At 52.2% G+C, this 11,855-nt stretch overlaps 1 protein-coding gene across 1 annotated transcript in view; it reads left to right on the top strand.

Moving 5' to 3' along the window:
- The window catches only part of DAB2IP (DAB2 interacting protein), a 138,154-nt gene that overhangs the window by 112,709 nt on the left and 13,590 nt on the right, over positions 1-11,855 (top strand). The window contains exons 7-12 of the mRNA XM_017745394.1: positions 2,382-2,526; positions 4,677-4,821; positions 7,808-8,044; positions 9,516-9,717; positions 9,880-10,058; positions 11,591-11,849. Coding sequence (XP_017600883.1) covers positions 2,382-2,526; positions 4,677-4,821; positions 7,808-8,044; positions 9,516-9,717; positions 9,880-10,058; positions 11,591-11,849 — 1,167 coding nt within the window. The remainder of the gene's footprint in view (positions 1-2,381; positions 2,527-4,676; positions 4,822-7,807; positions 8,045-9,515; positions 9,718-9,879; positions 10,059-11,590; positions 11,850-11,855) is intronic.

Here is an 11,855-nt window from a genome sequence, read left to right as displayed (position 1 = left end):
TCTTTCCCTGCTCAGTTGCAAGGCCAAGTTCTTCCATGTTACTCCCTGGCTTTGGGTGCTCTGCCATAATGAATGAAGCTCTCTGGGACTTTAGCAGCTTTCCTTCCCACTTTGGAGACAAGGGGTCCTTTTCCCAGCTGTTGAGCTGCAGATGCTCCATAGGGAATAATAACATCAGCAGAGATTTCCAGGGGATCTTTTCTGGCTTTGTGTTGAGTCCTGACATGGAATTTTGTCTCATTTTAAATTCTAGTGAATTCTGTAGATCATCCCAAATTCACATTTAACTCTGGCTCCACTTGGCCCTGGGTTTCCAGGACTCAGCAGCCAGTGCTCAGCTGACAAGATGGGGAAAAGCAAACACTTGGCTAAGAGGTGCTGTAAAACTCGGTGTTCCTGAGATAATTAGTATGTTGGGAAAGTGACAGGAAAGAGAATCAAGCAAAGCCAAGGTCAGCGGCTGCTAATTAAGAATCAGCACCTTGTGTCAGCCTGAGCGGTGGCTTGGAATTGAAACGTACCTTGGGAGAGCCCCAGGAAGATAAAGGTGATAGAGTTACCCAGATAGCAGCTAACGGGATTTGAGCAGGGTTTAAAGTTTCATTCCAGCTTGGCTGATAAAAAGGGTAAAATGAGAGAAAATAGCAGAGGGAGGCACGTGCTTTGCTTCCAGGAGGGATTTTTGCCTCTGCAGCTGCCGGAGCATTGCAGACGTAGCAGGATCTGAGGAAGGGCATCTTGTGGCTAAAGAAATAATGGAAGTGACTTTTTTTTTCTTTTAGCTCAAAGCTCCTCCTCTGGCTTTTCTGGAGGGTTTTGGGGGAAGGTCAAGGCAGTGTGTTGGTCCCAGTCACAGTGTTGTGGGAAGGTGGGAGCAGTCGATTGATGGGTACTGCAGGGATGTCATCTCCTCTCCTGCTGTGCTCTCGCACAGGCATGTACCTGCCTGCCCCAGGGTTTGCCTTTGCTTGGGACAGGAGCACAGTGATGGAGGGTCTGTGGATTAAATTATTTGGGTCTCTTGGGTTCAGGGAAAGCTGTTTGTTGAACCTTGATTAAACTTTCAATGTAGAGATGTCCATGTGAAAAATGCCAAGTTGCCTCTGGTGCAAATCTCCCATCCAGCCACCAGCAGGGAGTGGGACCTGATGTCCCTTCTCCCCCGTGTGGGTTGGAGCAGGCTGGACCATGGCAGCTTTGCTCTGCTTGGGGACAGCAGAGACAGGACCTGGGGCACTGTGTGGCAGCCTGGGGTGCTCCTGCTGCCTCTGCCAGGAACGGGCTGTGACCATCAAGGGGAACGAAGAATTTCTTAGCGGAAGGTTACTACTAAGCAGATTATTTTGTTTTAATGGAAATGAGTTTTAAAAGGTGCCATTGGTTGTGGAGGTGAATGAAAGTGTCTGTCAACATTTCTGTCTCCTGCACGGGAGGCAGTCAGAGGGGTTAACGTGGGTGATTTGCACAGTGCCAGCAGCCTCTTTCCATTGTCACTCAGGCGCGTGGTGACACCTCAGCACCTGGCGCAGCGAGGAGGAGCCAAGCAGAGCTGCTCTGTCCCATAGCAGTGCAGAGAACGTGTATCAGCATTAGCAGGGGCCTGGCATTCCTCCTGGATCAGCCCTGGCTGCAGCATGCTTGGCATCAGCAGCGTGCACAGGACCTCCTGACCAGACCCTCTGCTCAGCGAATGCTGTGGCTGAAGCAGACCTGGAGCTCGCTCTAGAATGCTGTTTTTCCTCTGGAATTTGCAGCTGAGCCCAGACTGATGCAGGGGCAGCTGTCAGGAGCTGCTCCTGCTCACCCCTTCCATTGTTCTGCAGCACAGGGGATTATCACGTCCCATGGATTTGGTTGTGTGCACATTAGACCAAAAATGTGCCCCAAATGGGTGCTGTCGCAGCGCTGTTTATCTCCATGAATAGGGAGGAAATTGGAAATCCGAGCATCTCAGTGCATACCAGAGGCTTGATTCTCAGCCATTAACTGTAGACACAGCTCATGACATCGGAGCAGGGCCCTGGTTTGCAGCCAGTGCAGTTGGACACCAAACGCAGCCATGTTTAACAGGGGAGAAAAGGTTTCGCCCACGAAATGTGAGGCTGACAAGAGACCAGCCAAAAAGCAGCACTGATGGAGAGGCAGATGCGGGTCTGAGTCACTGCTGGGGTGCAAAAGTTGAGGCTCTCCAGAGGTTTATTTCTCCTCGTCTGTGCGGCAGTTTGGGCAGGTGGTGAGGCAGTGCGTTCACACAGGATCACCTGCAGCACCTCCAGTCCCTCGGGTGTCTGACGGAGGTGGGACCTCTCGGGGCTGGGGAGCTGCAGCGCTGCGGAACCAGTGTCAGTGCGTGGTGACCCACCATGGGCTTTGCTTTCCAGGATTTCTTGACTGACCTGATGATGTCTGAAGTTGATCGCTGTGGTGAGAATGAGCATCTCATTTTCAGGGAGAACACACTGGCCACCAAAGCAATTGAAGAATACCTGAAGCTGGTGGGGCAGAAATACTTACAAGATGCCTTAGGTACGTACAGAGCGTTGGCAGGTCTCGCCCAGAGACGTTCTCCAAGCTGCACGGTGGGGACATCACCTGAGCCCTGATGGCCATCAGAGGCCCCAGCGCTTTCCTGCTGGAGGGTTTCCCTGGCAGCAGGTCCAAGCCTGGTCGTGGCCATGGCCACAGTGGGCAGCTCCCTGCTGCCAGGTGAAGGTGACCGCAGAGCTGGCGCCTTAATCTGCTTTCAGAGCAGATAACGAGCGGATGTTTGAAGGCATTCTGCTGCCTGCCAGGGCTTCTGTCTCAGCGCTGGCTGTCACGGGCTGATTGAATCTCCCCCCCTGCACCCCCACCAGGGACGCTGCCCGGCTCCTGCAGCGCTCCCAAGTCAGATGAGATCTCCCAAGTCGCAGTGATGCGCTGCCTCCCCGATCATCCAGCACTGGGAACCCCCCTGGTGGTTTTTTTTTTTTTTTTTCCCAAAGTGCTGGCTCTGTCTATGGCTCAAAAAATATTTCTCTTGATGCAAATGAAAATAATTAGAAGCTTCTGCTTCTGGGCAGGTCAGGAAGGAATTGCTGCATGCAGGGAGTACCGCACGAGGATGGGGAGAGGCTGCCTTGGAAGCTCTGTGAGCTTCCATTGGATCCACATCCCAGGGCAGGACGAGCAGAGTTTCTACTGAGGTGTTAATTTTTCAGTATGTTGGGTTCCTGCTAGTGGATTTGTGTAATTTTAGCAAGGAAGAAAGAAGCATAAATACTTTATTAAGAGAATAATAATGATGATGAAAACCTTGAGGAAAGGGAAATAATTGAGCAAATTCAGGCAAAGAGCCCACAAGAATAGCAAAGGGAATATTATTTATTTCTGCCTTGTAATGCTTTCTGGTTGAAGGCAAATCTGTAAGTAGATTACTCTCAAAAATTCTCAAAAGTCAAGAGATTAATGATATCAGAGAATTTTGCAATATTACCTTTTGGGGGCTCAGTGCTGCCAGGCCAGTTCCATCTCATGCAGGAAGAGCCTGGGGTTCCTGCTCACTGTAGGGTGCTGGTTCTGAGCGAACTTTTCCCAGTGAGATGAATCACCGGTGTGTCACAAGGTGCCCCAGGGCAGCGTGGCACTGTCCTTGGAACCATGGAGCAGGTGATGGGGCCAGGTAAGAACAGCAGGCATCACCTGCAGGCAAGCAGAACAGCTCCAGAGCTCCCTGGCAGAGCTGAAAATACACTGGAGAGGCTCTCCAGTATATAATTAAAATTTGTTTTGGCAACAGGGAAGGAATGCAGATCGGAGTGGGGAAAAAACAGGATGGGAAAATCCAAGACAGTCAGGAATTAGGAACAAACCAACTGGAATTAGAAGAAAACCAAAGCAAACCTTTCTCCCAGAATGTCACCCACGCTAAACGCCGCCTCCTCATCCCTGTTACCCTGTTCCCGATCTCCCCAGTCACTGCTGGGATGAAGGACTGACCCCCGCCCCACCCTGAGTGCAGGGGCTGTGCCTGGGTACCCTGGGGTGAAAAGTGGCCCAAGAGCAGAAGCTGGTGGAGCAGCCCAGTGTGAGCCTCTGCAAAGGTGAGGAGCAGCCAGGCAGCGAAGAGGAGCTCAGGGAAACTCAGGGAAATATTTTAATTTCATTTTGTGTGATGTTCAGCTCAAAATAAACCAACTAAATTGTTTCTTTCCTTTAATTACCTGTTTCTCTTGTGAATCACAGTGGTTTGTCAGCACCAGGGCACAGGCTGCAGTAGCAGGCCATGCCACCAATAATTACAGGGCTTTCCAGCATCCTTCCTCGTGGATTAGCCCGAGGGAGCGTCTCTGGAACTGGTGCAAAGGGGTCAGGCAGGTGCTGGGCAGCACAGTCCTGATGCAATATCCCAGAGCCACAGGGGCAGTGCTGCCAGCTGGGGAACAGGGATGGAATGTGCAGGGTGCTGGCTGTGCTGTGCTGGTTGTGAGCTCCTGTGGAACTGCCAGGCTCTCCTGGGTCCTGTCAGAGACATGGAGAGCTGCCCCAGGGGCCACCATGTGCTCTCGTATCCCTCTCACCTTCCCCCAATGTGATGGGGTACCAGGGAGCTGCTCGGGCACGGGGGCTTAGCAACAGAGCTGCTTGAAGGCTGCACTTCTCACATCTCCAAACCCATCCCTGACTCTGTTTTACAGGGGAGTTCATCAAAGCACTGTACGAATCAGATGAAAATTGTGAGGTGGATCCCAGCAAATGTTCGTCTTCGGACCTCCCCGAACATCAGGGCAACCTGAAGATGTGCTGTGAGCTGGCCTTCTGCAAGATCATCAACTCCTACTGGTGGGTATCCCAGGAGTGGTGCTCCCTCCTCAGGAGTTCTGTGTCACCTGTCCCGTAGCTCTGGCAGAGCTCTGGAGGGGGAGCTGCGGGGCTCTGCCACAGTTTGGAGTATCTGCTCTGGGGATGTAGCATCCCCCTGGATTCTCTGTCACTCTTGTTTTCAGAGGTGCTGAAAGGTCACTGGGATACAGGGACAGGGCAGTGGAGTCAAGGGTGACTGATTCAGAGAGGTACTTGGTGCCAAACGTGTACGAAATTCTGGAATAAAGAGCAGAGATGCATGGCCTGGATCTTCCACCCGTGGAACAAGTCAGTCTGGATGGGACTGACGGATCTCCACCGCCAAGAACATCCGGCAAAGCTCGGAAATCCTGCAGCAGGCAGGGGGTGTGGCACCTGCGAGGAGCTGCCCCAGCACAGGCAGCTTTTGTTTGGGCAGATGTTCTCTGGTTGCTGAGTGCTGGAACTGGGAGGAGGATGCTGTTCTCCCTGCTTGGCTCAGCATCCCACATTCCTTTGGAGTAACCCCTCTCTCTCCCAGCCCTGGGCGGTTGCTGGGTGATGGGAGCCCTTTGCCTCCTTGGCCCAAGGCCTGGTATGCAGCTGGAGGCATTTCCGAGTTGTTTGTTCTCAGGGTAAAGGTTCTTGCAACTGGTTGGGACAGGCCCGAATATCCCAAATGGGCTGGCGTGAGGCAGTGCATCCTGCTGTGGAGGTGGTTGTTGGGCACAGCTGTGCTCATGGTGTTCCTGCTGGGACTGGGAGCCAGGAGTCCATGGGTCTGTGACAGCTGCTGCTTCCAGAGGTGACCTCAAAGAGGAATAAGATGGATTTGGGACTCTTTACTTGGAGAATTTTATTTTTTTTTTTTTTTTCCTAACATACCCAGAGCCTTTGGTCCTGATCATGAGAGAAGGAGCATTTTTGTCTCACTGCTGGATTTCCAGCCTTTCCACTTAAAATCTGGGCTTAGTTTTAATTAATGTATTTAGTAGCAACACTGTTGTTGCAAAGCCATCAACTAGGGATAATATTAGAGGAAGGAAGTTCTTGATAATGAGGATTTCTTGTTTTCTCTCCTCTCCCAGCTGTTGTGTTGAGGTCAGAAAACTTACTATAAATAATCTCCTGAGATACTGAGTGTGCCCTCTTGGAAGCCAGGAAGGGAATTGCTTTTCCTGATCCTGCTCAGGGAGAGAGCAGGGAGCAAGAGGCTTGCTCAGGCTGCCTTTATCTACCACAGGTACACCAAGGGCAGGTTCTGTACAGGTATCCTTATCCTTGGCCAATTAATAACTCTGACTCAGGAATGGCATTCACCTGCTCCCAGGAGGGATTCACCACTTCCAGTCAGCAGTGGATTATAATGGTTTGAATTTATGTCTTCCTAAAAATACCCAAAGCAGCACTCAAAAGGTCGCACTAAAAATAGGCTTGAAAAATGACCCAGGGAAAGTCAGGAATGCACGGAAGTTTGTTGCTCTCATCCTGTCTTTCCAAGGAAGGCTGGAGCAGCTGGGCTGCTGCTCTGAGTGGTTCCCCCTCAGTCCTTTGAGCTCAGCGGTTCTTGGGGATTAATTGGGCTGATGAGTGTTGGGATTGGCCAAGGTATCCCAACAGCCAACGAGCCTGCTTTAAATAGAGCACTGGAGTGTGTGTGCTCATCTGTGGAGAGAGTCAGGGAGAGGAAAGAGGTTCACAATAACCGAAAATTGTTATAATTATGACATAATTTGGACATCTGGAAAGTTTCAGTGTAAGCAGAATTTCAGCATGTGGAAGCTCGTTACTGGGAAGTTGGGTAATGAATTATGGGCCCGTTTGTCACATAAAGCCAACGATCCAAATTCCATCCGCTGTGACACAATTAAACTTTCACGGGCTCCAGCCTGTGACGGGAACGTGTGCGTGCTGCATTTCAGAGGTTTGCTCTCCAGTCACTGCACAACCTGTCCTGATCATTCAAGCCTCAAATTGCTTAAAGGATTCTCCTGTTTCTGGGCAAATACCATGAAGTGAAAGGGCTTTGTCCAATTGTGTGGATCAAGCCAAAGACAGAGGAGAATTTATCCAGCCAAAGACATTGGTTAATGTTATTTGTAAAGCTCAGGGTGAAAGCTCATGAGGGTGAAAAGTGTGAAGGCAGCACAGAGCAGAAGCTGAACAGGATGGCGGCGGTTTCCAGGCACTTCCATGGAGTGTCACCGCTGTGTCAGAAGGTCAGATGGCCCAGAATAGAGCCTGACCCTCCTCACTTGCTGTTGTACCCCCGCTGTCGGGGAACAGCTCCGGGTGTGACACACGGACAGTGGTTCCTGGCCAGGGCCATGGGATCTGTGTGCCAGGGACATTGGGACCAGTGGCAGCCCAGTGCCAGCCTGCTTCCGGGTGGGAGTCTCCAGCTGAATAAATAACACATGCTGGGAACAGGATAAGGTGGGAGCAGGGAGCTGGGGAGGGCCAGGCAGGAACAGGCAGCCGGTCTCCAGGGAAAAAGGCTGCTGCAGCAAGTGTCTGCTGGCCCCTGGGGAATTCTGGCATCCGGGAAAGGCAGGCTGAGGTCTGTGCAGCTACAAGGCTGGAGTAACTCCGGTGGGGCTCTGTGTTTGTACTAGGCACAGTGGGATTTGATCCAGGTGCTTCAACAGGAGTATTACAGTTTGCACAGCCCCCCCTCCAAGCACTAGCTGTGCCAGAGATTCCAGTGCTGCTGGTGATTGTTCAGGAGATGCTCTCCTTGCTGGCTGTGCTTCCTCCAGCTCAGAACACCCCATGGCACAGCCACTGAGTCCTGATGAGCTGGTGTGCACGGTTTGCTTCATATCCCAGTCTTCCCAGTTCTCTGGGGTCTTGGCATCCAGCATAAGGTCTAATAGAAGCTGCTTCCCTTACAACTTTACAGAGCATCTTTTCTTTTTCCCTATGTGCTTTGAGACTCCTGACACTCCAACCCTGACAGACAATGCCTGCCCTTCTGTCATTTCAGTGTCTTCCCAAGAGAGCTCAAAGAAGTTTTTGCCTCATGGAGACAAGAGTGCAGCAACCGAGGCCGCCCTGACATCAGCGAGCGCCTGATCAGTGCCTCCCTGTTCCTGCGGTTCCTGTGCCCAGCCATCATGTCCCCATCCCTGTTCAGCCTGCTCCAGGAGTACCCCGATGACCGCACCGCACGCACTTTGACCCTCATCGCCAAGGTCACCCAGAACCTTGCCAACTTTGCCAAGTAAGCCATGCCATGGGCAGGGCAGGGCCGGGGAGGGGACAGAACCTCCAGGTGCATGGGCAGAGCCATGGCGCCGGCACGGAGTCCCACACTGGCCACTCCCTTCCTCACTGAAAAGGGCCTTTTTGCTTCCTGTTGGCTTTTTCTCCACATCTCTCTGGGACTTGTTCCCTCACGGTCAGGTCAGGGAGATCATTCAAGTTTCCAAAACAGGACATGTTTTATGAGCAGGAAAACAGGCTGTTTTGACTACATGGACAAGCAGCAGGATGGCAGCGGGGACTTTGTCCTGTGATGTCCTGTAGGACCAGAACCTGACCAGCAGCAGTGATGTGCTCAGCTCAGGAACTGTTCCATCCCTCCCTCCTTTGAGCTCTGGGACCTTCCCTGCTATTAAAATGCAGCTGACTGAACGGGGAAGGCCTGAGAACAGGGACACCATCAATTTCTAACTAAGCCCATTGGTTTGATGGAAACAAAGCGAGAGATTTCTGAAAATCTTTCCACTGGCTGTAGCTCTGAGCTACTTATCCTGAGCTTTGATAACAAAATGATGAGCTTTCTGAAACATGAATGGACAGTTTCTATCTAAAGCTTCTTAGATCTGGAAACTGGCTTAGTGCTCACACTCGCAGTCAGGAACGCACGGACGCGCCTGCGGACGCCAGCAGGAGATGTACAAGTGTGTTACACTAGATGACAGAAATTCTCTGTATTCCTGACCAATCCCTAACTAAAGGGTTTTCAGATTTCCAGCACTTTGGAGGAAAGGCTCTTTAACTAAGCTGACATTAGTCAAGCTGAAGTGATCAAGCTGAGCTGTCCTGTGGATGGCACCCGGCCGAGCCTGTCCCATGGAACCGCTGGCACAGCACCAACTGCTGCCAGGACAGTCCAACCACGAGGCCCTCCCTGTTGTGTTCTAAATCAGAGAGAAGACTGAGGGTGGAGTGCTTGGAGGGCAGAAGGAGGTGGCAGGAAGCCTGAGGGGCTGATGGGGTGGCCCAGGTGCAGGGGTGGCTCTCCCGGGTGATCCCAGAGCGGTTGTGCCGGCACTGCTGGAGAGTGCAGGATTCCTGCCCCCATCCATCGCTGGGCTCCAGTCAGCTGAGAGTGATTGCTGTGACAGCACCTTGATTGCCACTGACAGGTCCTGTTTCTGGAGGCTGTGCCCTGACCCAGCAGTGAGACACTATGTTACCAAGAATTCCTTTGTTTAGCCAGCTTTCACTTTTGTCTCTGCTGCACAGATCCTACACTGACGAGGGCTTAGCTGGATCAGGCTGGGGTTAATTTTGGTTCCATGATCAGTGAGGTGTCCCAGGTGCCTGCTCACAGTCAAGGGATCCCAAAGGCTTGGAAGGGTTGAGGTGCCAGAGGAAGGTTCTTAGCTGTGTTGTACCTGCCCTTTCAGTGGACTGCGCCTTTTTTCCCCTGCATTTACCTGAAATCCGTGTTGCTCTCTCACTAGGTTTGGCAGCAAAGAAGAATACATGTCCTTTATGAATCAGTTCCTGGAGCATGAATGGACTAACATGCAGAGATTTCTCCTGGAGATTTCCAATCCCGAGACCATCTCAAACACAGCTGGCTTTGAGGGCTACATCGACCTGGGCCGGGAACTGTCCACGTTGCACTCACTACTCTGGGAAGTCATTTCCCAGCTGGAGCAGGTATCCAGGGGATGGCAGGGACAGCTTTGGGGGCAGGAAATGATGGAGAAAATGTTGTTCATGTGATTCCCTGAAGAGACTGTCCAGCAACTGGCAAAGCCCGAAGTTCTCTAGCAAAAAGCACAAGACGTTGGCGGTAATTCTGCTCTCTTTTCTGCCCAGGGCACTGCCACCAAACTGGGGCCTCTGCCCCGGATCCTGCGGGATGTCAACGCTGCTCTCAGTAACCCAGCCTGTGTGCAGGTGTCAGTCACGGCCGATCACGCCGCCTCCACACCCAGTGCTGGCAACAGCATCTCCGCGGGGCTGCAGAAAATGGTCATAGAGAATGACTTATCTGGGTAAGAGACCAACGGGGGCCTGGCCACACACCAGGGACATTCAGAATATTCATGCAGAGACAGGCACAACAGGGTGCAGAGTTGCCTGATCCACTGGCCAGGCTTTCCTATCGCAGAACTGGTGCTGGATGTAGTTCAACTCTGACTCTGGAAAGAGCAGTGGGTGGTAGTGCCAGTCTGTGGCTCCATCCTGGGCCCCTTGAGAGCCAAAACTGGGGATGTGGCCTGGGACATCAGGAACCTGGTGGTACCGGTCTCAGCTGTTGAGATGTGGCTGCAGAAGCAAAGTGTTCATCCTTTGAGGACTTGGGGGTCTGCTAGTGCTGACCTTGAGGTGATGGGTGGTGTTGTTAAGGGCTGTGAGACGTGCAGGATTGGCCTCGCCCATCTTTGTACAACGTAGGGTGTGTGCTGAATTCACTGAGATCCAAACCTGGATAGTTCTGGAACAGTTGCCAAGCTGTAGAGGCCTCACAATGAATTCCAGTCTACTCTGTCCAGCTTTTATAAAACTGGGAGTTTCCAATGCTGAGCAGTGATTCACAGACACAGTCACCTACACACTTTTTGGCCTTATTAAGTAAGGAGCTTCATTCATGGAGAGGATGAAGCTTTTGCAGACCTCTAAGTTTCTGTTTGTGGAAAATGAAATGGAGCCCACACAAATGGAAAGACTGTGCTAGTTAAATAGTTTGTAAGTGGAAACTGCATAATATTTAACAGTTTAATTAGGAATGAAAGGCAGCAATGGCACTGGACTTGCTCTAATCAGAGCTTTCATCTCTAGTGCCTCCCAGCATGAGGTGCAATTATTTAAATCCAATGCTATGGAGGATCTCTGACAATATGCTTCCCCCCAAATACTTGCTTACAGTGCACCATCTTTGATCAGCAGAATATTCACATTAAGCTACTGCAAAGCTCTCTCTTCCTCTCCCCAAGAAATCAATATTGCATGAATGTGCATTGCAGCAGGAGTGGGGGGATAACCTTCGGCTGCCAGGCTTTAGCTCTGCTATGCGAGCGCTCACTGACCCTGGGAGGCCTGGTGCGCATCCGGCCCCCACGGTGTTCTGTGCCGTCCAAATCCTGGCCAGTGTGCCCGCAGGAGCTTGCTGCCCTGGTACAGAGCAGGGGACATGGGACTGGCATGGATACAGCCCTTGGGAGCAGGAAGGGTGACACACACTAACCCAGAGCAGAGCAGCTCCCAGGAGTGTGTCCCTGAGCCTCGTGACAGTGCAGTGCCCTGCGGGCACACACTGCCCTCACCTGCCTTCACTTGCCCGTTCCCAGGCCAGCCCGGGGCTCCACAGCACCCTCCCCACTCCTCACACTGTCCCTGGCTGGGCCAGCCCCTGTCCCTCCTCCCGGCAGGGCTGGGTCCTGTCCCTGTCCTCATCCCTGTCCCACACAGCTGCGCCACCCTGATTTCTGAGTGATTTCGTTTTCCTGCTCCGGTGCAGCATTCACAACTCTTCTTTTTTGTTTTGTTTTCCTCTCCTCTTCCTTATGCACTGACTTCCCCGCAGTCTGATAGATTTCACACGGTTACCATCTCCAACCCCTGAAAACAAGGACTTGTTTTTTGTCACAAGGTCTGCTGGGGCCCAGCCCTCACCTGCCCGAAGCTCCAGTTACTCAGAGGCCAATGAGCCCGACGTGCAGATGTCTAATGGCAGCAAGAGTTTGTCCATGGTGGACTTGCAGGACAATCGGCTTTTGGACAGTGGGGCCAACGCGCCCGGCACGGCCGACTCCCTCCATGACAGTCAGTCGTCCCCGGGGCAGGTGGCG

Source organism: Corvus brachyrhynchos, unplaced genomic scaffold (assembly GCF_000691975.1).
Source record: "Corvus brachyrhynchos isolate BGI_N302 unplaced genomic scaffold, ASM69197v1 scaffold59, whole genome shotgun sequence".
In the NCBI taxonomy this organism is placed as follows: Eukaryota; Metazoa; Chordata; class Aves; order Passeriformes; family Corvidae; genus Corvus; species Corvus brachyrhynchos.
The sequence above is the reverse complement of the archived record's forward strand: the minus strand, read 5'-3'. Positions and strand labels throughout refer to the sequence as shown.